The sequence below is a fragment of the Stegodyphus dumicola genome, chromosome X1 (genome assembly GCF_044657685.1).
Source record: "Stegodyphus dumicola isolate Sdum_Otavi_A_Nest chromosome X1, ASM4465768v1".
NCBI lineage: Eukaryota > Metazoa > Arthropoda > Arachnida > Araneae > Eresidae > Stegodyphus > Stegodyphus dumicola.
In genome coordinates this window covers 75481147-75507017 of record NC_140780.1, presented here as the reverse complement: position 1 = coordinate 75507017, position 25871 = coordinate 75481147, and the positions used below count along the sequence as shown (strand labels likewise).

General features: G+C 31.5%; 1 protein-coding gene across 1 annotated transcript in view; it reads right to left on the bottom strand.

Annotated features, from left to right (window-relative positions):
• Positions 1 to 25871, bottom strand: part of LOC118191288 (uncharacterized) — a 385781-nt gene that overhangs the window by 244981 nt on the left and 114929 nt on the right. The window contains exons 2-3 of the mRNA XM_085807627.1: positions 13590 to 13849; positions 10744 to 10901 (exon numbers count right to left, since the gene is read on the bottom strand). Coding sequence (XP_085663753.1) covers positions 10744 to 10901; positions 13590 to 13822 — 391 coding nt within the window. The 5' untranslated portion in view covers positions 13823 to 13849. The remainder of the gene's footprint in view (positions 1 to 10743; positions 10902 to 13589; positions 13850 to 25871) is intronic.

The following is a 25871-nucleotide window of genomic DNA, read 5'->3' as shown; positions in this document are numbered from 1 at the left end:
ATAATAATGAGTTGAAAATTACATAAAATATATAATAATGACTTTCTGTCCCATTTCAATGTTAAATTGTTAATAATTAAAATTTTTGATTTGATTATGCTAATTGATTAATAAACAGAACCGGAGTTGCGTCAAGAATATACGATTTTTCATTGATTTAAAATTATTATTTCAAAATTGAGCTTCTCATACGATTCAAAACTAAAAGTTAAACTATATTAATTTATTTTTAATTGTATTTTAAAATTCCTCAGCTGTTTTAACTCCCCTCTTAGCCGTTTAAATAAGGCAACAGCCTCATTTGTTTCACCATTGTCTTGGCTTTACTTCCAATTCAAACAATTCAGTCTATCGCAATTTCGGAACTCTACGAATTTCTTAAAATTCGTGTGATGATTTTTAGCATCAAGAAAATAATCAGACATACGTATTAACTAAGTTTTCAATACCAGTAAACTGATCACACATTCATGAACAAGCGAGTAATTTTCCTTAGAAAAACTCGTTTTTTATATCGTAAAAAAATTTTACACTATTGCTGTTTAACGATTTGAAAGTTTTATTGGAAACAGTGAATGATGTTGTTGTTATCAATCTTACTTGTATGGTAAAGGTCAGCACAAGCCAAGAGTCAATTGCGCCTGTCGTTAGCAAGAACCTTCAGCACCATCTAGGTGACAGACCGACTTTAACTCAAATCCGCCCCCAATTTCGATAGACACTAAGACCCCGGGAGGACGGGTCAGAGGGTCTCACAACCTTCTTCCCCTATCACCGACCTCTCTTTTTTCATACGGTCCCATAGACCAGGCGGATGGGCTGCGCTCCTTCTTGTCACCACCAACCTCTCGACAGAAATTTTGGCTCGCGGCATATTTAGAGTGCCCCCATGCTGCACATATACTATACATTTACAAACATCCATACTTCCTCAGGGATTCGAACTTGGGCTCTTCGGTTCGGCAGTCAGCGTCGCTAACCACTACCCCGGTTAGGCGCAAAGTGAATGATTTCAGAATGTAACGAGGAGAGCTTAGGAGATTTATACTCTAATGAACAAAGTGCATGAGATGCTTTATATAAAAATGTTACCTGAATACCTCTAAGATAATACATGCATCAGACTGACAATGTAACCTTCAGACATCAGAATTAGTCAACCTTGACTAATATATTGCTGTAGGTGTGCTTATTATTCCATTAAAAAATAAAAGAAGTTCATCAGCATAATAGTTATCAGAATCATTTCAGGAGTTCAAAGTTACAAAACCGAGGTTCTTGATAACTGAAAAACTGTATAAATGCAAAAGTGTATGCGTTTATGACAGAATTGTAAAAATTTTTAAATATTCCTAAAATATGAAAAATGTTTAACGGAACAAAGCTTTTTCAGTAACAAAGCAACAGCAGTTTCCATTTATAATCAACCTAAAAGTCGTAGTAATGAATCCAGGAAAAATTATATGATACTTAAAAAAATTTTTACTCTTAAGTAGAATACATTAAGAGGAAATAATGCTTAATTAGGAGATAATCTAAACATAGAATATAAACTGCGTTTTTAAAACTTGCGTGGCTTCTTAACATTAGTAAACCTACTTTAGTTGGTAAGTTGTTAATCATACCTGGGAATCGATCATCTTAAAGCATTCACACCAATGAATTGAAAAAAAAAATATTGTTATTCATTTTCAAGTGACTACACGACTCTGAATTAATGTAGTTTAGATTTTTGCTTTTCTTACATAGCCTTATTACTGTACAAACATATGAATTATTTAAAATTCGTTTTTGTGACAGTAATATACGACGAAATACTAGTACAAAAACGTTCTTATATTCATTTTAATAAGTGCATAAGTTAATATTTGTTCTCATAATAAATCCTATACTCGAATAAAGCCTGCAATTTCATAATTAAACAGAAACGCCTGTAATGATTTGGATAACAATAGATCTTAAATAGAGAGCTGGTATATACATTCAAAGTTCGGAGCTGAAACATCAGAAACGAAGTCATATTTCACGAAATGATAAAAGCAGAAGTTCATAATCATCATGATAATTACAGGCATTATAAGCAAGCTTTTTTTCTCATTTCATCAACAAATTTATTGCTAGAAAAATTTTGGTTATAAAATAACTGGTAAAGAAAACCGAAAAAATAATCAAATATAATCAGATAAGTACGACTGATTAATTCGATTTTGCCTTATAACGAGTGTGGATGTCTTTCCGAACGATAAGCACAGCTATTGTTGTGGTAGCTCACAACAACGCTCAGATGTAACCGCTTAACAGTCTCACGGGCTAAGATAGACAGATGTTAGATAGCGTATATTATTACAAACTGCCAACATAAGAATAGTGGGTGCCAGATATCGCTATTAACTGCAGCCAGACGAATCTGGAAACGTGGACTGTCAACCAAGCTTTGAGGCCTAGCCCTATCTTTCGACATCAGTACTTATAGTAGCGCACAGGAAGTGTAATAATTATTATTTAAATTAATCAGTTATTTAAAATTTCATCCTTTACTATAGCTTGGCTTTTCCGTTTCCTCGCCAGAATGTAAATTAATTGACAGAGTATTTAAGCTGGGGTTTGGGGATTTAAGCTGGGGTTTGAAGACAGAGCCTGTTTCAACCCCTCGTGGACACGTTACATACTTCCTGCCAGCTCTGATAAGTTTGCAGTTATTGGGCTTTGCGTTATTCCTGGCGACATTTGACTTAGATTTAATTGTCTAGTCTTTGACTATTAGTATATGTTTTAAATTTCAATTTCACTGTTACTTCAGTTACATTGCCACAAGAGGTAGTTGATTCTGTTAGCACAAGCAGTGCATTTACTTTCTAAGTTCTGTTAAATAAAAAAGTTTGCTTAAACCTTTCCAAGTCTCTGTAGTTACTTCAGACACAGCGATAATTTGCTTTACTTCTGTTAAGAGTTTGCAACTAGTTTATGCAAACACACCGAGCCAAAATCTGTAAAAGAAAGGAGAGCACGAAAGCGTATGGCGTTTGTTATAGAGTATATTCAATGCTTCTGAAAGTCAGTTTGGCCCGCGATATCAATCCAAAAATATTACTGAAAAAATCAGTACGGTAGTCGAAGTATTCTCATTTGGGAACACACAAGTACACAGCTGCAGATAACGGTAGCCGTTACTGAATGCAGCTGAAGTGATCGTATGCATCGAACTGGAAGTACACTAGTTCTGAAATTATCGACGATATCGCAACCTCTCATCACGCAGCGACTGCTGTTGGAAGGTGAGAAAACCCTCGAATGGACTGACACTATTTTTTCCTCCTACCCGCTCCCACTCAAAGCATCTGGGACTCACCCGTTAGACGTCCATATCCTGCAGACAACAGTTTAAGAGTTGAAAATGATGCTAAGAGTGTTGCTGAAAACAATTATCAATCAGCCCATTCAACGTATGCACATGGAGTTCAAAACATGAAAAACTGATCGGAATGCTACACCGGATCGGAAGGCTTCTTTCTTTCTTTAATTCGAATCTGACAGTGATCCTTCTATACCACTGCAGCCTTCTAAATCCATTTGTACATTCTGTATATGTTATTTTACTATTTTCACGTCCGTCGCTGTGGTTATCATATAAGGCACATATATATACTTTATATATGATTTTCTTATATCTATCCTACTCAGCTTTAAAATTTTAGATCAAAACCTCATTGTTTCTTAAATTATAATTCTAAAATTTGTTTTCCAGAGTAGTAGAAACACTACCTATATATATTCACATGAAATAAAAATAGAAATAGAAAATAATTTTGGGCAAATTGCATTCACGCAATGAAATAAATTAGAAGGATATTAAAATAAAAGTGAATAGCCCAAATAATAAATTTGGTTCAAAATAGTATAAGATCTAAGGTAAAAGGTTGAATCAAAACCATAATAAGCTTTAATTCTTCTAATAAGGTACTTTTTTGTAATTATATCTCATATTATCAAAAAAAATTAAGTATAGTATGAATAACTTCTCGTGTGCTGAAAAATAAGCTCTGTGTATCTGCTTAATCAAAATAAACAATGCGATAGCAAAAATAAATGCACCCAAAGGCATATTAGAAAAGGAAAGACTCCGACGAATTCTTATTCTTTCACTATTTATTATTGATTCATTTCTTATTCATTAGTCTTTCATTCATTTTGAGGCAAAATACGTTAGTCTGAATATAGGAGAAATGCTATGTCTACTCAGTAGCCTAATTCATTTGAGAGTTATAAATTTAACAACTGAAGCAAGCTGACAAATGTAATATTACACACGATAAAAGTTTATATATTCAAACTCACTAGACCTCGTCAATTCGAATAGCACGTTTTTCAAGATAACTCTTGCCCAAGCAAGTTTTCATTATTTAAAAAGACAGAAAGGAAGAAAGAAAAAAAGACGGGTGGAAAAAAGAAAGAAAAGAAAAAAGAAAGAAAGCCTTATATCAAAGCATATAATTTCTGATATTAATGCTATTTTGAATAAATTTTATCGTGAATTAAAGTTTAAAATGTTAGTTTTAAATATTTTATTCTCATTTAAATTAGTTGAACGAAATAACATATAGTTGTAATAAGGACAAAAAATCGAAATCGCTAAACTTTTATTTTTTATTACTATTACAGTTAAATCAAAATACCTCAGAAAAAAGTCGGACAGCGGGATCAGGAAAGTTAACAGTACTGTATTTTAAATGAGTGAGTGTTTACAAAAAGGAGCAATTTTTTAAAAATGAGTTAGTAAAAGCTCATTACAAACCATAAATAGCAGGGTTTCTCAATATTTCAGAGACCGTTTATATATGTAACATCAGAGGAAATCCACTCAAATTTATTCGAATCACAGCTGCTTCCATTTTTGACAGTTTTCACGCTTTTAAGGAAATCTTTGGTAATTTTTTTTCGCTTTTAATGAAAAAATATAAACTATATAAAATTTCATTGACTTCATCAATGAACATAGATACCTGAAAGGCATCTCTTGTACAGAGATTTCAAATTTTTTTTTTAGAAAATCAGTATTTATTTACCTTTGGAAAAGGGAACAATAAAAATTGGACAAAAATGCACTAAGATGGCTCCTTTTTAGATTCATTGAGTGAATGTTCCTCCATCGTTTAGACTAAGCTGGATTTCTGTAAATTTCTGTCAAACGCGATTTTATTGCTGGCAATTTAATATATTGTAATTTAGAATAGAAAGCAAGCAGTAAAAATGAAAATTCACATATTATTTGTTGCAAATAACTAACATCGGCAACAAGACAGTGTATTTATTGAAAATTGCAATGCAGATGATTAAAAATTAGAAGTATAAATTACGAACGCTGTTTCACACAAGATTTATCTTTTTCCCCTTTTTATATTCCCAATAATCCTAAAGTAGGCCAAGATAAAACTTACGTCAAGGCAACCCGGAACTTTGCTGCTGGCAATCTGTGTTACTAAAGTTACATTTCATGTCGGGAAATTTATGACTTCAGAAACAATGCTTAGCAAAGACTGACAGAAACTATAATCCTTTCAAGCTAAGGGTTCAAACAACACATTAAAAGACATATGACTCTTCTATGTTTTTTTTAATATAGAAATGTCAGTCAACTAAATTACATATGTGTTTAGTTAAAACACGCCAAAATATATAGCTATTTGAGATGCAAAATTGTATTATAACTTTAAGCAAACGAAGTGTTTTAGGTTTGTAAGATTCTACTGTATGTAAAACCTTGTGTCAGTGTCCTTCAGACCTTACTAGACTGGAAACGAGTTACCGCTAAGGTTAAATAATATTTTTTGTTTAACTCTTAAATGAACAGAAGACAATGCTTGTGCGACAGATGAACTTCCGCTACTTGAGAGTATTTAAATCAATAAGATAAAATTACATTCAAATGTACTTAACGTAGTCTGAGACAACACACACACATGCACAATAGACTACTTAAGGTGGCACAAGATAATTAGCAGCGCGTATTTAAAAGTCGGCTAGCAAAATGCTAACGCCGGAAATAAATTTTGACAGAGCTGGCGAAAGTAACAGTACGGTGAGACTGCCAGAAGCTCTGATTCTAAATGGATTCGGAAGAACAAGTCTAACTCTAAGTATTCTAACTGTCGGCTTAAATGCTGTATAACTAATATGCATTCCGGTGAGAACTACGGAAAGAAAGAGTTATAGCAAAGGTTCAGTTCATAATAACTGGCTAATTAATATAAAATCTTAATTAACCTCTAAGATATTATATTAAATGGAGTGTAATTATATTATTAAGTGCTATTTTGTTACCGCAGTTTTTTTAAACATTTTCTATAACTTTAAATTACACGAATAACAGTAAATAAAGTAAAACGATAATTAAAGGTGCTTCAGCAGTTAACACCTATTCTACGAAAATGAAGCCTATAAAAAATAAAGGAATGTGAGAATTTATTAGTCTTCTATGCATGTATTTATTTTTGGAATTGTTAATTTTCAAAGTGTTTTTCAGCTGAAGTACAGTAAAATGAGGATAACTTTTATTACATCCTAAACGAGGATAAATTATCTTTCTAATATTTTTAGAATTTGATTTTAATTTATGTCGAAACTGAAGGCATGGAAATATAAACATGTAAAAGGATTGTAAATAACTTTTATACTGTGTTCGTGTTGTTCGTTTCCGTAAACGAAACAAGTATGTTAAGAACAAGTATGTTTCCTTTTAAAATTAGATTGATGAGTTCAGAATATTCGTGTTAATAAGGAACAAGTAGACTCATGGGTTAAAAGAATCCTGAAGTTAAGCTAGAAGATGATTGATTTTCGTAGAACTAGGTAATATAACAATTCAGTTTAACTTAAAAACAGTATGAGGAGAATATAGTTAAGTTTATTTTTAGGAAGATAAATGATTTAATGCTGTATTTATATTTATGAAGTCCTAGCTATTTGAAACTATTTATTAACAGCTTTATTAATAGTTATGCAATTAAACCTCTCTGCAAAATCTCTAACCAGATTTTATATTAAAGTTTTGAAATTCTTCTCGACCTTCTTCCCCGCTACATGAGTGAAACTGAATTGGGAAATCAATTTGGACTATTGTTGCTATAGAAATACTTACGAATTTTTCTAGTTTTTCTAGATATTTCCTCCGATTTTCAGATCTTAGTAATATTATTTGACCACTCTTCCGTTTCTTTAGTAAAGCATTCGCATTGTGATAGGAAGTATTCCTATGTATGAAATGTATCTCAATAGACACAAGTAAAGGCAACCAGTTTAGAGAAATTATAATTTTACTTAGAGAACGTCTAAACAAATGATAAGTTAAAATTTATCTTTACTATTATGTCCTAGCCTGTAAGATTTATTACAATTAACAAATTAACGTTTTGTTAATTCTGTCTCATTAGTTATATTTCTTCCGTTAATTTCACCAGAATGTAAATTAGGTGCCATTTTATTAGCGAGAGAAGGTGTAAAATTTTTAAAGTTTGGCAACGTCATCATTAAGTTTGTTTATTTCATTCGTATCATTAAATTTCGTATCATTAAGTTCGTATCATTAAGTTTGTTTATTTCGATGTCCACCTATTGTCTCAGATGATTTCTGTGAGCGTTTTCTCCTCAATTTTGCTAATATTTATTCTTAGATATGGAAAATAATTTAAAGACGTCTTGAAAGATGGTAAATCCACTTATTGTGCTGTTCATATTTTAGATTTTTTCTTAATTCCAAGACGGTGAATATGTTTGTTACATTTTTAGTTGTTTTTACAAATAGTAGTACGAATAAACTTCTAATTTAGTTTTGAACTGTGCTCATCAAAGTTATAAATTTCAAGTTAAAGTGCGATGATGGTAAGCCGTCTGTAACAAAGGAAGTTTAAACTCTGAATAACAGTCAATTAGGTTTATTCCTACAAGTAAATATGAAAATTCAAATTGCCTCTGACGGCACTAGATAAATGCTTTAATATTTATTTGAAAAATTGATTTCTTTGGATAATAAGACAGTACAGCTATTAACCTTACTGAAGTTAAACTATGAAATCACAGATGATGCTTTTATTACCGCTTTTTACAAGGATAATTACCCTTAGAAGTGGCAATAAATATAACAACAACAGCAGTTGTTAAACAGAAATTTTAACATATTTTAATGATCCAAGGCCACCAAATGTACTGGTACCAACAGTCTAAGATATTTGGTGATCTTAGATCATTAAATATATTAAAATGTTTATTAGCCATTATCCTGTATTCTGTATTTATTAACGTCTGTATTAATTCATTATCCTGCATTAATTCATTATCCTGTATTCTGTATTTATTCATAAGTCATTATCCTGTACTAAGAGTTAATGCAATAAGATAATATTAAGAACTCAGTTTTCGTACATGGCTCAAAATGAAAGCTAAAAGATTTTAAAAGTTTGAAAAATTTCAGAAGGTTTGCATTTAATTATTTGTTTCTGAAACTAGCAACGTAAAAAATTACTCTTCTTTTTTTTACAGTTTATTTAGTAGAGAAAATTTTCTCAATTTTAGGATTTTCAAAATAAGCAGAACATTAGCCTAATTAATATATTATACTTTATTCGTTTGAAAACTAAACTTATAATGGTATATATTATATTTTATATATTTAAAATACAGCATAGAAAGAACCAAAAATGTAAATTAAAGAATTTGATATAAGAATTATTAACGGCAAAAATGCAACTGTAAATTTGAAGAAAAAATAAGTGTAAGCTTAATTGGGCCCTTTTATCAGTCACGTCGACACATTCGAGTTTGCTTGACACTAAAAATACTCTGAAGCATACATGCATTTCCTTTCCTCTCTACAATCCTTAATCCGATTTTGACACTCATCGTGTTAAAAATATCCTTAAATTTTTATCAAATTAAAAAATGATACGAGTTATGATTTCAAAAGTTAAAAATATTTGACTAACTAGTTTATTCAAGATACTTTAGCTTACTATTCGATGTGAATTTTTGATCTGTAAGTCTTACCAAATAGCGGTAATTACAAAATATGCGATATTTTATAATACATTAGTCTTAATTTAAAAATATCAATTGTTATCTTTATTGCAGCAAACGAACTGGCTATTGGAAGATAATCAGGTGGGTAGTTAGTCTATTAAAAGATAGTAAGTTAAAACCAGTTACTAAGTTAACTTCAGTTAAAAGACAATTAATTGAGCCAAGATTAACGTATTGTTCTAAAAAAATGGGGGACCAAATTTTATCAATGAAATCGATATTTCTAAGTAAATGCAGATCCGTTTTCTAAAGCAAGTGAAACACAATCCATTCCAAACTGAATCACGCTTCCCATGTTAAAGCTAATAGGATACAAACAACTCAGGTAAGGACTCTTGGAATTCAGGAATAAAAGTACGTTGCCAAACTCCTCTGAGTATTCCCTTGTGGAAAGTCAATAAAGAGTTTTTGAAGCACAGAAGCAAGAGGGTTTTTAATAGTCTTCTCTGATCATGAGTGGGCACTGTGGAGAGCCATTCCTATAGAGAAAATTAACATTTGGATGAGCTGAGCAAACTTTGGGCATCGACCTTCGAAATCGGAAGATTTTGAGACACCTTTCAACTCCAACACCCACCTTTGAGTTCACGACCTCATCGCAGAAGTCTGATAACTCGACATCGTGAAAAATTGCTGTTGCTGTACCTTTGGTTGTCACAACCCACGGTTTTATACAAACAGTTAAAAGCATCGCTAATAGGTAAACAAATCTGTAAATTGTAAATGGAAAGTAGTAAAGTTATAGAATTTCAGAAGTTTATTTGATCTGTTAACTTGTATAACATTAAAATTAATTAATATTTCTGAAATTGTATAATCAAATTAACTTTACAAAAAAAAATTCGAAGTAATCACACAAATGACGTAAACACTCCTTAAAAACTAACATGAGGTACATCAGCGAGAAAGAAATTGTTACAAACAGCAGAATACAGAGGTTTAATACAACTAAAATGAGTCGAAAGTAACGATGAAAATGCACTCTGATAAAAATGTTTAGACATTTTGTCGACAAAGCGCTTTTTTATAAAGATAATTTTTTTGAAACGGCTCATATACATATACGTATATGTTTAACAAAACAGTTATTATTTATAATCGTATATACGTTCTGGAATATTTTATTTGTAGAATTCTTTACGACAATCCAACCGCTTTCAGTATTTACACACGATTGTGTAATTTTTCAGACAAGACGTCAAATGGTTTTCCTCATCGTTAAAGGGTTAATTAAGAATCAAAGAAGGGACATAAATCCCTATTTTCTTTAACTTTATTGCTTTTAAATACACTCACTCAAAATACAAGCACCTTTTTAATACACCCTAATTAAGCTTTGATCATTATAGTACATTCGGACAACAAAGTTTCAGTAGAAACGGCGCATATTATTAAAATATTATAAACAGTACAAGAACTAATCAGTCTGTAAAGAATGGACAGTTTGTAAATATATGCAGCTTAATAATTATTTCCTAATATGAAATTTAACATTGTTAATACCAATAACTATATATAATTAGAAAATTCAGAAACTCCTTTTAAAATACTAAAAATACATATTTATGAACTTTAAAAATTACATTTAAAGGCCACTTAAATAAAACATTACGGATCCATTTCAAAATCGAAACATTTTTAATATAAATTACTCTAGAGCAGTTTGAAACTTACCGCTGTTTTCTGGTTGCTGTGTCCAAGGGCTGTTTGAATTAGGCTTGCCACTCTGTTTATTAACCGAGTATGACTGCCCAGCGTCTTTTGTTTTACTGATTCTCAATTGGTCAATAATAGATGTCAATCGGCTTTCTTTTTTCGGTTCTGGACTAATACTGCGAAAAAAAATGAAATCATTTTAAGTAAAACTTCAAAAATCTGTGAAATTTTTAATTGTTTTATTGTTCTACTATTTGCTTTTATGCCATTACTTCTTTGCCTTTTTTATTTAAAAAAAAAAAAAAAAAAAACTAATTTCATTGTTCATAAAGAATTTTTGGAATTACACATTTGACAAATTCTAATTTACTCTGAAAGGAATATGTTTGGCACGTGATTAACTGACAAGGAATACTGAAGATTACTTTTTTAATTTGCTGCAAAGTGCATAACATGTTGTAACTACTTAATGGTTTTATATTAGACAGAGATTAAAAAGTGTTAGTTGTTTATTGTAATAAAAAATTAAGTTTCGTTTGCGCACGACTGCAGATATAATGCGAAAATTTAAATCATTTAACAACTAATTCAAAAATATCTGCAAATCTCGTCTCCAGCATTTTTTGATACGCTACAAAAAGTGTTATAGTTATTTGTGAAACTGTTCTCAGTCAGCCAGTTATGACAATATAATGAGAGCAGGATAAGAAGTTTTTGAATTTTTTTGTTAACAGGGCGCCAATCGGAAAACGTGTGCCAAAGCGCCAAATGTGGCAACCTGTTTATATTGCTCATCAATAGCTGTGCAGCGTTAAATGTGTGCGATTCTAAGATTGTGAGGAATGATAAATGTACGCATTTTCGCTTAGAAAATGCCAGAGAATTGAAAAAATTCGACACCGCACACAAATTCCGTATCGATTGAAAAAATATCAGCACAAAAAAACTGCTGTTTACATGGCGAGAACACGGCGAATTTTCACTTAAGAAAATCAGACAGTTGCAAAAATTCGGTATCGTGCACAGCTAGCTCGTCGCGCGCATTAAACATTACAAATTGTTATTACAAGTTCATTTTTTCCATGAAACTTTACGTATCATTAAGGTTGCTGCCATCTAGATATGTTTGGAGTTAGGTAACGCCCCGCTAACAGAAAATTACCGAATTTTTTGTTAATAGATTCATCCTCTAATTAAGGTTCTGAGCTAAGAAGGCTGTTGGTATAAGTGTAGTCGTTAATCCCTTTTGCTTCAATAATTAAATTTTTACTGTTCTTAACTCCTTGTAAACTGAAATCCCAAGAAAATTTTCAAAAAATCAAAAACCTCTTTCCTTCCTCCACTCCCTACTGATTTTGTAGCTGAGTAAAAACTTGAACTTGGTTATAATAAGATTTCATGTTCTTTTATAATCCATTTTATTCTGTGTTTCAAGGTTTTACAATATTAATGAAAAAGCATTCTACTAAATTGCTGTTATCCGATGCTTTTATCGTATAAATGCCAACCCAAAATAAAGAGTATTTAAGGAGCCCTGAATACGATTGTTAGGAATGATGTATTCAACTTTTTTATAACATTATATTGCAAACGAAAAACTAATTTTAAACCATCTTTTAATTCCCTTCATGTGAGAGTGCAGCTGGAACGTGCCTGCTCTGAAGAACCTTTTGATTACCTCTGCTACAATACCAGCTACCAAGAAACAGAAAATAGGACAGTATACCGAGTCATCAGTTATTCCAAATCTGTGGGATTGGCTGTAAACCATCCAATCACCTAGGTTTGGCAGAACTGATGTGATTACATATACGATTATTTCGCACAACCGATTCATTCTTTTAGCCGATTTTATGACTAAAAGTGGCCAAAATATTAATATTTCTATCTACATAATGAATGATGATATATCATGTGTAACTTCTATGAACTAACATCGCATACTGTGAAACAGGAAGAAGAGAGTTGTTTTGACTGTGCAATAATTGTTCTTTCACATCTTTTCAGTTAGCCTTCTTTGAGAACCACATCTATTTTACGCTGTCACTGCAGTGCATTGTACTTTATTTTGTTCTTATCATTTCTGAACTTAAAGATGATAGTCAACTGCTAAAAAAACAAAACATTTGTAACTGAAGAAAATGACAGCATTTGAAAATTTCTTTTTAAACTAATTCTTTGAATGAGAAATTGAATTGAGGAACAATCAGTAAGAGGGCTCTTAAATTTAATTTTCTAAGCGGATATAAATTTAGGTGTGTAACCTCATTTTGAATACGTGACTTCTAAGGCAAAATATAGCCACTTTTCGTTTGATTATATGGCTCGCTAACTTTAATAAAGCCACTTTTTGTTTGATTATATAACTCCATAGCATTAAGACAGCTACATTTTGTTTGTTTACATAATTCGATAGCTTTAATAGAGCGACTTTTCGTTTGACTACACAAATTTAACAGAGCCACTTTTTGTTTGTCTATATAATTCAATAGGTTTAATAGAACCACTTTCCGTTTGATTACATAACTCAATAGCTTTCTAGAGCCACTTTTCGTTTGGTTACGTAACTCCGATAGCTATAATACAGCTACTTTTCGTTTGATTACATAACTCGATATCTTTAACAGACCCACTTTTTCTTTGTCTATATAACTCAATAGGTTTAATAGAGCCATTTTCCGTTTGATTACATAACTCGATAGCTTTCTAGAGCCACTTTTCGTTTGGTTACGTAACTCTGATAGCTCTAATAGAGCTACTTTTCATTTGATTACATAACTCGATAGCTTTAACTACGATTTTATAATTCTTTTTCTTGTAATCAAGTAAAAAAATAATCACCAGATATGTTCAATATTTCTTACTTTTCGTTGTTCTGTTTACGACTGACATCCATCTTTCGAATACTGGAACTACCTGGTTGTTCCCTCTGATTTCGATTTAGCAACTCAAGATCCACTTCGCAAAATTTTTGGAGGGATTCCAATGCGCTTTCTTCCTTTCCATGAGCTTCGTGCCCGCTAACATCAGTATGGCTCTGATCTGAGATCCCATGCTTCATAGGATTTCCACAATGTAGGCTATCTTGAATCGACATCCATCTTTCCGACAGCTTATCTCGATTCTGTAAGAAGAAAATAGACAACCGTGTTAATAGTAAAAATCTGTTCACATGCAACAAGAAAGTCATTTCGCAATATTTTGAGCTTATTTAACAATTTTAAAACACTAAATGTGAACAGATAGGAACTCGTGCTTATTTTAAACAGAATAAACTATTTTATATTTACTACAGTTTTTAATACTTCTGACTAATAAACATGAAATGTAAATAATGGATATAAAAGGAATTCTTGAAACCTTTTCTAGTCTTAATCATTTGTCAGCATACACAAATTAGTTTCTGGTGTAGTGCAATATGTTGTAGCCTTAAAACAAAATTGAAAGTAATTTACATGATTACCGACTTATTATTAAGAGTTAATGGTAGATATTGGAGGCTACATTTTCTTTTACTGAATTTGCAAACATTCATTTTACCTTTGGAAGGAAATGGTGATTAATAATACTAGAATGCTATAAGTAAAAAGTGCACATTTCGTTGATAGCTAATTATTCCATATATCATTCATTATATGCTAATAAAATCTGAAAGAACATAAAAAAGTTTGACATTTTCAATAGAAAGGAAATACAAGATTTTTAAAAACTGCATGAAAAACCTTTTTATAAATATCAGCTAGATCTGTAAAATTATTCAGGGCCCATTTAAATTTGTCCAAAAACATAGCAAGAAATGGCACTGACGTATTGTGAGAAACAAATTTTTAAGTACACATCCATAATAAATCTTTAAGTAGCCACCACAAACGATTTACAAAGTATTGCATTCATAGTAATTGTAAATATGAAAGTATTTACAGTGTGGCGCTCAAAGATTGAGTTTCGATATTAAAGTCATTAGAACTGGACGTATGATAGGGAAGTTAGATAATATGGTCCAATATATCAAATTTCTGTATGTTTCATGCAGAATAGCGTGCTGCATACAATATGCCTTTTGGAGCCATAGACTCTTCATCTTCGAAAGGCAGTCTTCAGGTTGGAAAAAATTCTATGCTGGCAAAGGCCTGTTCATACGGTTTGTGTTGAGCTCTCCTCCTTAGTTAACAGGTAAGGAACATTTTCGCAGATCACCTTCATACCCCTCACGCATGAAGATGCTGCTGAAGGAGCCCTCCAACAAGATAATGCATTGTATGCTAATTATTTTACTTAGATGTGGATTCAGGAATATTCCGTTGATTTTACTGTCATAATTTGTACCAAATAGTCAGACAGATATGACTCCTCGGAGTATTTTTGAGATATTAAGATACAGTTGGAGACAGTTGTGGACTGCAACGTAGCTTAGGTCTGATTTAAAGTTCTACAATCCATGAATCATTTCACTATTTAGTTAAAGAAATAGCGCTTTGCGAATTTGTGGACGATTACCTCTGCAGAATATCACTGGCAACTCGTTGTCGTGACGCGACGCTTATTGCTGAAAGCCCCATAAAAAGCATTTGTAATTATTCTCAGTGCGTGTCTTTTCGACCTCTCAGTGCATTTATTTATGCCTTGTCATGAAGAAAAATTCATCCCATATCAGGTTTACAGATCTCCACATTTTAGATCGTAAGGATGCAGAACCATACTGCCCCGATATGCTTAACAGTGTCTGAAAAATTGAAGTCGCTTATAACCATTACTTTCTTATTTTCAAGTTTGATTTCTGGTGGTGAGATGGGCACGTCGCATGAGTATTACGTGGTTTATCCTATGTATAACACGAATAAGAAGTAGTGTCTCTTACGGATTCCAACATGAACGAATTTCTTGTATGGGTAGATGGCTTGCGTTTGTTTGGTCTTAATTAAATACGCCAACAAACTTTTGCAAACTGAGTTTCAAATCAAACAAACATATGAGCTTAAAAGTAGTAATCGAAATACTTTGTTAGATAACTAATTTTTAGAAAATTCTGAAAATTGTTTGACTTCCAGCCAGCATCAAAGAGTATTCAGTATCCATGTTAAAACTTTCTATGTTTTGTAAGTGAATTTTACCAAAGCAGTTGAATAAAATTAATATTAAATCACTAGAGTAAGTAATAATACGAATCACTTCTGAAATATTCTAAGAAAAAATCTACAAATGATCCCTAAATTTCATTTGAGAAAATCTACCATAATTTTGCTCATTTAACAACATTCCTTTTTAATTTTGAAAGTAAAACAATTATTTCTTCTCCCTATTGTTCTCATTTTCTTGATTTTCTCTCTTAAGATACTCATGAATTAATTTTTGTTGGACGATGTTTCATGAAAACATCCCCTCTTGATAAGGACATAGTTCTTAAGTGTTTTCATGTCATTGGAAAAAAGTCATGCGTTATTTTCCTTTTATTATACATTCTTGACTTTAAAGCACATGGCCAGACATTCCAAAGAAAAATGTTCAGTTCCGATTTAAGTTCACAGATTTTATAAATTAAGTTTTAGAGAAAATTAGTTGAAAAAAATTACCTTTAAAAATATTCTTACCCATTATGTGGGGCCATTGTAATCCTATCAATGACGTGCCATTTTTTAAATGTTTGTTAAAATGAAAAGAGCATGCTCACCCAGTAGCAAACATCTGATTATTCTGATATTTAATAATTTGTCGTCATTCGCTTTCAATGCCGAATAATCCATTTTAATCAGCGCAGCAAATGAGTATGTTCACCAGGCGAGCTTATAGAGTTGAAAGCGCGCTTTCCCGTGTGAACGCAACAATCGCATTTTCAACAGGAAGTCTGAACTATTACACATTGCCACACTTCACACGGTACGAAGAGATTGATCTGTCTCGTCTAAATTACTGAGGAAATAAATAGCTCATTCAGAGACTAAAGAATTAAGATGCATCTTACATGAAACTTTTATTTCTTTCAATTCATTTTCATTGCGATACGAAAGTTAGAAGAATGTATTGAGCACTTTTTTGAAGAGCAATTGAAAAGAATATGCGCTACGAACTTGTTTATGCGACATTGATTAAAACCTTTCCTTATTTAAAGTTCTTTAATAATTTACTTCTGAAGAGCTTTTAAGAGTGTAAAGGATTTTAAAGGCATTTCTTCCAGCGTCCTGGAACTATAGTGGTCAGCGCATTTAGCTATCAGTTTTAAGACAGAGGACTCCAATCCTATTTAAAATGTGCGCGGCCATGAGAAACAAAATATTAGTGATTCTAGACGATTACACTTAGCACCATACTGATGGTGTTCGATTCACCTGATTTCAACGTGCACTAGGAATCGAAATTTTAATATTTTATGTCTAACAACGGAAACTAAGTACTTCTGTTCTTTAACTTTTGTAGGAGAAATCAAGATGGAAAAATTTAAGTTAATCAATTTGTTTCATTAACTCCTTCAGTTTTGGCTCACTGCCGTTTTCTGCATTTCATTTTCTAATGAGATGAAAAAACTTAAAACGTTGTAATTTTACTCATCTACGACTAAGCTATCAAAATAATCGCCGAATGTCACTTAAAATTTTGAAACCTGTTCTTAGGTGTGAAAGATTTAGCTATTACATGACTCTGAAGGTAAATGAAACAACTCTTTACTGCTGCGAAAATCATATATCAAACACTAGATATTGGAAGTGCGTTTCTACCTTAGAATTAAGTCCTTAGAATTAAGTCTTATTCATTATGTGATAGCAATAGTAAGCTTTCCTTGAAATAAGGTGCAGATTTTGTATTTTGATTCCTGAACGATTACTAATTTTAAAGTTTTATTTTATTTTCCCTTTATTTATTATTTCTCGTTATATTTTTATTTTATGACGTTTGAAATTAAAAATGTATGTAATTATAATACACATTTAATTAACATACATTAATTCATATAGTATACATTAATTTATATATTAAAAATATATATAATTTGATAGAAAATTTGTTCTAAATTAATTTTTATAGACATCAAATCCCATTCATTTAAGTGAACATATAAACCGAATTCGGAATTAAAGAAGTGGGTACAACGTTTTCAAAAGAGCTTTAGCTTTACAAATAAATATCTGTGTTACACAATTCTCTAACGCCTCTCCCATTTCCAACTACAAAAACAAAACCTTGCTATTAGTTTAAATCTGTCATTTGTACCTAGTTGCCCGCATCATGTATACATCTTCTGTTTATGTTATATGAAAATGCTTGAGGGCGAATAATAATTTTGGCTTGAAGTTATTATTTTCTCTGAATCTGGTTCCAGCCACCGTTGAATTGCTATGACGATTCCACTGACGTATGTAACAGATAAAATACTTGTTGAAACTGATGCTTTCGTAGATAAAAAAAAAGGATTGCTTGAGGCTGTCTACTGAACATCATAATCAAATTTTTATTTTCCATCGAGATTTAAAACTTCAGTGGATTGGAAAATATGTGGCGGGATTACAAGTTTGCTGATATGTATTCGTGGAATGTTCATCTTAGATTACACAGATAAAGCTTGATTGCAGAAAGTTTCGAGGAAAAACAATTTGAAAGAATAATAAAAGTCACAGAAGATTTGCTTGGGCAAATGCGCTGAAGTAGACGAATGATGGAAAGGGAAATGAAACTATATTTGTTTTACGTTGTTGATGCTTATATTGGGAAATATTACGAACGCACACCTGTCGGTGAAAAAGATAAAACAGGCCCATTATACTGATGTATGAGCCTTGAATTTTAGCCTCTGGCACTATCCATCTGAAAATTTGTAATGATGCATTAAAAGAGGCACTTGCCATCATCATCAAAATCCCAATTGCCATTATCTGTAAAAAACATGAGTTTACATAATGTTATAAACTCATATTCTCGTTGATTAAAGTTAATGACAGATTTTTCAGCACGAGTTCACAAGCAATAATATTTCCTCGCTCATTAAGTCATTAAAAAATTAACTAAATAAGATATTATAAATTTTACTAAAGGTGTACAAATGATCCTAAATAAGAACTCATCACCAAAAAGTATTAGTTGAGGCTTTAACTGCTGTGTAATAAAATGCTAGCACAACGGGAATTAATTAAATTCAGTAAAATCATGTTAGAGGGTTTGGTTTTAAAATTGGTAGCCACCTAAGTTAGCCATTATTAGATTGCGTTTTAATATGTTTATGAGCGACATTAAATTTTATTTCTATGAGAATTTAAGTTTTGCTACATAACTTTTAATTTTAGCTACTTTAATTTCCGATAGTAACGGGAAAGAGTACAACATTTGTGTAATGCGGAAATGCTTAAGTTTCTTCAAAAGGCAGTTTAATTATAGTTCTGATTAAGATACTTTAAAACGGAAATATGATCTTATTTTTGCATTGATTTTCTTTTATGCGGTATATTCTTATTTATTAGTCATCTTTCATAAAAGGTTATAGAATATTTTAAAACGTTCAGCGTTGACTTTCAGCCGGTAGAGGACTTCTTCATCATAAACAGAAATAGGTCTGTTAAGACGACAGATAGTCCGCAATAACATGGCCTTAACGCAAGTTTTGAAAGCGCATGGCTTGTTAATAGTTAACAATTTGTACCACTCAGTAGCACAAGTATTGCAGTTTTAAAGTTTTTAAGAGGTTTAAACACTTCAAAATTGAGAAGTAAAAATTACGCTGTTGTTTCTTTTAAAGTACTGTCTCCGGTTTAAAGTGACTGATTTTGCATAATAGCGTAAGTGATGCAAAATGTAGAATATCTGAATATGATAACATTCACGCATATTTCATTCAGAGGCTATTAGTAAATCTTTGCAAATCTAAAAAAAAAGCAGAATGAAGCTAGTAATTTTTAATTCAAAATACGATCAAAATTTTAAGTAAATAATCCTGGAAGCAAGTAAATTACATAAGCGAATTTTCATGAATTATTGTTTATCATGAATAATTGTTTATTTAAGTTATAAACATTAAATAACATATTCATAGCGAATACAAAATACGCAAGCTTTTGAGCATGAAACGATAAAAACAGATTTATTGATTTAAAATTCATTTTGCAAATTCACAGATTTATCTGTTTCCATAAAGACTTAAAAATTAAAATTTAACATAAATTGCATAAGATTATGCAGCTAAAGTTACAATATTAATTATACACAGTTTTTTAAGACGTTAATTAACGGATTAGTTATTCGGATGCAGAAAATTGTTTTAGCATCTAGCTCCTCATAAAACGTGTTAATGGTACAGGAATTTTCAAAATTTTCTTCGTGCGTAAGCTACTTATCCTCAAAAAGCAATCCATAACGACAATATACCCTTCCACAGCTTAGGGCATTATCAATCCAGAACCGTCAACGTGAGCAAACCAATTGCAATGTTGTTGGAGAAAAGAAAAGAAAGACATGCCATGAACTTGAAAAATGCATAATATGCATTGTAGTGTCATTAGGTTTTTTGAAGCAGGAGACATGAAAAATGAGCAATGCCTTCGCTGGAACTCGAATCTGCTTCGGAAGGAACGAAAGGAGGGAGAAAAAGCATATTTTCCAAGACAGTGGTTAATTATTACTTTTCAAGACTGTGGTTACTTATTAGTTTTCAAGACAAGTTATATAAAAACTACGGTCTGATTAAATATCTTTTGAAATTATTGTCTTATATCCACAGTACCAATTTTAGAATTGATCTAAATACGCTACGCTAATTTTGGTCAAGTGACATCTTGCAGAAGATTTTTGCTACTGGAAGGGAGACTTTTCCTTTCTTTTCAGTTGGGCCATAACACAGCTTTGCTTCAAATATCCTGCGCGTAACTGAATTCGTTTTCTCATCTGTCCAGGTAAATCACATATTACTTTTCGATACAAATTTATCACACTCACCTAGCAGCTGCGCTTCGGAATTCCTCCGTGAGCTGGTGTAGCTTATATCAGCTGGTGTAGATTTATCTTTTTCTTAAACCCCAAACAACAAAGCAGCTCATTTTATTGTTGTATTTGTAGTAGTGTCAAATATTTTCGGTTTATAATAAAATCCAAAACTTAAGTTTCCAAGTTAATAAATTTTCCAAAATACCGTAAGCATAAAGGATTAGCCATTGACAAACTTGCTCATACCATAGAAAAAATTAAGCGTAGAGCTCTGACTGTTTTTTTAAATAAATATTTGAACTTTTTATATTTATTATTTTGGCATTCCATCATTTTCCAAGTAATTTCCTTTGACATAAAATTATTTTAAATAGATATAACCCCTCATGGAACGCAGCTACTTAAAATCATCGCCTGCTGAACTTTTTACACATTTCACATTTGTTGCATATAATACAGAAATGTTGTTCTCTTTTAATATAAAATATAGACCTACCGTTAAATAACGACTCGATAAAAAGTTGAAGATAATTGGCTCTCCGACTTCAGTGATTCAATAACATTTTTCATCGTCGTTTCAGTTTAAGTGGAATTTTGGTTAAGCAGGTTTATTTTTATAGAGCGCTTTTTTCTTATTTCCCAAGATGCATGAATGCTAGGTATTTGCAAAAGCTAATCGGACTGCAAAGAGTGGAGCAAAAAGTTATAGGAGTTGAAAGTTTCTTTTCTTCTCTTTCTTTTTAAAATCTTAAGGAGATTTATGAATTATAGAACTTATACTATTTTAAAGTCAGTTAATCAAGTTATACATCGCCATATTTCTATCACAGTTAAAAATGGCGTCGATAAAATTCATCTGTGTCACTATATCTTTTATATTTAAGGAAAAAAAAGAATACTGTGGAAACAAATGGATCATTTGAAATCATTTGCCTTCTTCTGTACACTCGCCGATGTTTCTGAGAAGCGATTTCAAAAATTTAGAAGTGAGTAAATTAACATTCATGACACAGCATTCAGCCTCTCCCCTCCCCCCCAAAAAAAAAATTGAGAAAAAGGAATCGGAGAACTTATTGATAAAATTCGACTCAAAGATTGAAAGACATCATGTTTTTATTCCTGTTAATTTAATAAATGTATTTAAAAATATTACTACGAATTTTTACAAGCACCTAATATATTAAACATTGGCAAGGTTTGTACATCCCTAAATGACGTTTAGGAATGACTTATTTGAAATGGACATTTAAGCAGTTAAAACAGCGTATTTAAATTTCTTTTTGAAGTTTAACGAAATTTTTATTCATTACTTAGTTAATTAAAAAGAATATCGCATGTGTCTTGAATATAGAAATATTTCTCACTAAAAGATAACAAAAGAATGATGCAACATGTCTAATTTTTTCTTTGCTATTTCCGTCTAAGAATAGTAAAGAATTCCGTTAACCACCTGGAATTCTGAACGTAGTAATTTTAAAATGCTTTCTTTATTTGTAGGAGGAAATAAAGGAAAATGTTTTTGGATTTTTAATGGAGTAATTACTTCGATTCAGTGCTAAATCCAAGTTTAATTTACTCGTAAAATAGGGTGTTTCCTCTTTTTGCATTATTTTAACTATACTGTGTATGTTCACAGTATTAAAGACGGCAAAAGTAGTAAACTTTTTTATATTTTAAAGATGATCGGTCACCATCACGCTTTCAATTTTCTATGCTCTGAAACTGTGTGACGGGTCTCTTGAAGTGAGACGAGGCGATTTCTTTGAAGCAGCAGCGTTTTTAAGTGCGAGAGCATTTAACGCGGCAAAAAATGACCTTGGCCAGTAGAACAGCAATAGAAAAGAAAATCGGTTTAATTAGAATGCATCAGCTGGCACAGAAACTCATTCATCAAGTTTCCAGGTTGATGAATGTGTCGCGCGTGAAAAAAGAACGGCGACTACCCACGCCACATAGGTTCACCGATTGGTGAGTACTACTTCCTGGAAGTCACGGGAGTTATAAATTTATATTTAAACTGCACGAGCTTCAATTTTTATGCCATTTTGCCATTCTTCTTAATATTGTCTGCGATTAGAAATGCAAGCAGTGAGCCGTGACAAGAAGTTTTTCCGGTACGAAGGGATAACATTCATCGATTCCCTCCCAGCAACTGAAGCAGAAATGAAATAATGAATAAAAAAAAAGTTCTGGTAACAATTTCAAATTAGAGTATCTTCTTTGCCTCATGCTCCCACCTCTATTATCAGTTTTTCTTAATAGTTTTCCTCACCGATCTTCAAGGTCATTCACTTTGATGAAATAAATAAATAAATAAAAATAGCCGACTTCGAAAAGTGAAAATTAACAACTTGTTTTTCAACTTCACAAAGAGTTGATAAGATTAGATGACGTAGATAGCAACCGATCTAGATTTATTACGAAAAAAAAAAATAATTAACTTGAAAACAGCATATTTTAACGCAGCCAGAACGTTTTCTCCTGTGATGGATCCCGCGGAACTTCGAAAGAAGAAACTGAAAGTTTAACAACACTGTACAAAAATACCTGATGTGATTAGTAAATTATTGCTCCCCCACAGTCATTCTGGCGTAAACACTCTTAATCTTAGTACTGAAACCACGCTGTATATTTTAAAGTAAAATATACACCAGTTCATACACTGCTCAGACTTTCAAACAAATTGTTTTCTTTTGCAGCTGGCAATAACGGGAAACATTACATTTCATTGCGGAAATTTAGTTAATGTACCGTGTGCCGGAGTTCATAGTTATTAGAATGAATATCATACATCACTGTGCGCCAAAACGATGCAACATTCCTTTGCTAATGAGCTGCCATTTTGTTTGCATGTTCAACAGAGCTGGACTGCTAAGTATAGAGATTTACTGCTGAAGCTACTAGTTTAAGAATAATAATTCAATTTCAAGAATAATGAACTTAGTTCAAGAATAATGATTCTATAGTTCACTCTTCGTAGTTCCATAGTTAGTTTCAATAACAACGATTTTATAGTTTCTTATAGAGGAATCTCAAGTAATAAATTTTCTATACGCGTTTACTAGACTTTAAAGACTTGTATAGCAGACTTGGAGTATTAGATCTGAAAAATCGCACAGGGTTACCGTCGCCAGTACCCCTAACAGTATATCACGAGAAGTAATGGACAACATCCAACGCCGTTTATTAAAATGTGTGGGACATCAGAGCCATTATTTGACAGAGGTCATTTTCAAACATTGACTAATGGATGGCAGTCTTGTAACTATAAACGAAAAGATAAAAAAATGCATTCGTTAGCTTATATATGATTTTATAGATACGTTTTCACATTCTGTACGATGATTACACCGAGCATTTTTTCTATGTTTACTTAAAAGTATTCCTTCTTTCATCTAGCTATCTTAAAGCGAACTTTAATGCGTAGCTAGAATTATGACTCGAGTATCAAAAATTAAATTTCATAATCTTTGGAACCAATATTTCGATTTACCCATTCTTAGGATGTCAGTGTGAGAGTGCCCGCATATATGTTTAAAGCACACATATAAGAAAAACCATTCAGTTTTTAATTTTTTCTTAATTCTAAGAACGATATGAGCCAGTTAAAACCTCGGCATGAAAATTTAGCCTGGTTTTGTTTCATCTGTCGGTACAGATAGATGTAAATGATAATGCTAATAGGGTCAGTCTTCAGTCATGTCCTAGCGTGCCTTCGTGGAGTAGTGGTCCTACACGCTGAGACGGTATCCAGAGGTCCGTGGTTCGATTCCCGGCGAAGGCGGTTGATAATATTTCATCTCTTCGGTTTTTCAAAAAAATACCTAATGTCTCTACAACCTAACATTCACCTATAGAAACTTTTACTAAACTAAACAATTCCTCCTTTCGCCGATCCGTACTTCTTGCATTCAAGTCATATTCGTGAGAAAATTTTCAAAAAATTCACAAGCAATTTAATTTATCAGTCTATTTTTATAATCCTTTCCTTGTTTTTCATACTTTTATAATTTATATATAAGTAAATACTGCTCCATAATGTTTTATTCATAAAATAATACTTTGTAAATAATATATTCATGTAATAAATATTGCAGTTTCTTACCAAGTTATTTTAATCAATTTTATACATTCAACTTACTTAAAATTAAAGTTACGTAAGGGTCTACAGAACGTATTACTGATGCAACTCGGAGGGGGGTTACTATATATTAACATTCAGCCTAAGAAGATTTCGCTTAATTCAGAAACATTTAAACTGAGTAAGTTAACAAAAAAAGCTAATCATTTTGAATTTTGTTTTAAAATAATATTTTTCTTCATTTTTCTGTTCTTTGGACATAAATGTATAATTTATAAAGGAAAATCAACAGTCTCGTTTTATTGCATGAAAAAGAGTAAAATGTGAAATCTCTGTACAGGAGGTGACCTTCTTGAATACCTTTTATCAAACAGTAGCACGACATAGCTGCTTATAGCTATTATTTTATAGCTGTTTTAACTACCGAAAATAGTAGTCATGAATTATCCGAAAAAATGTTTCACGAAAATGTTTTTAGTTCGGATGAAAGAATTTAACTGTAATAAAATATTCTGAAAATTAATTCTAATTTGATAAATGAACTATTACGTTTACTGTTTGTTAATAAAGCAAAGTAAGTGCAATAAAATAAAAACATATAACTTTATATTCATATTTTCTACCATATAATTTTGATTAATTAAGAAGCAATTTTGTGAGGACTTAAGTTTTTTAAGTGAAGTCAACCGCGTCTTGCTAATGTTTTAATTTAGCGAAATTATTAATATAACTTTATTTAAAAATTTAATAATTCACAATACACTCTGAATACTTAACGAATTATTTTTTATGATTTTTTTTTCATGGGTACAATATTTTGCACAGTAAAAATCATTTTCCTGATCTAAATTTGGTTAAATTTAAAATCATATTTAAAATGTGATTAATTTCCTGATTTAAATTTCATTAAATATGAAGTTTCATGTTTTCTGTAACAAGAAATTTAACCTGTTTCCTTTTTGTCTTGTAAAAATTGCAGAAGATAATTTTTAATACTCATAATTCGTTATAAAGCTTACTTTTTATATCGATGGAATAAAACAGGAAGTAAATTAATAACTTTAGAGGAATGTACAACCGTAAAAGATAGAATAGGAATTAAGAACTTTCGTGTGACTCAGAGAAGCGGAAGCTATTTCAATTTATATGATGCCATATGAACACA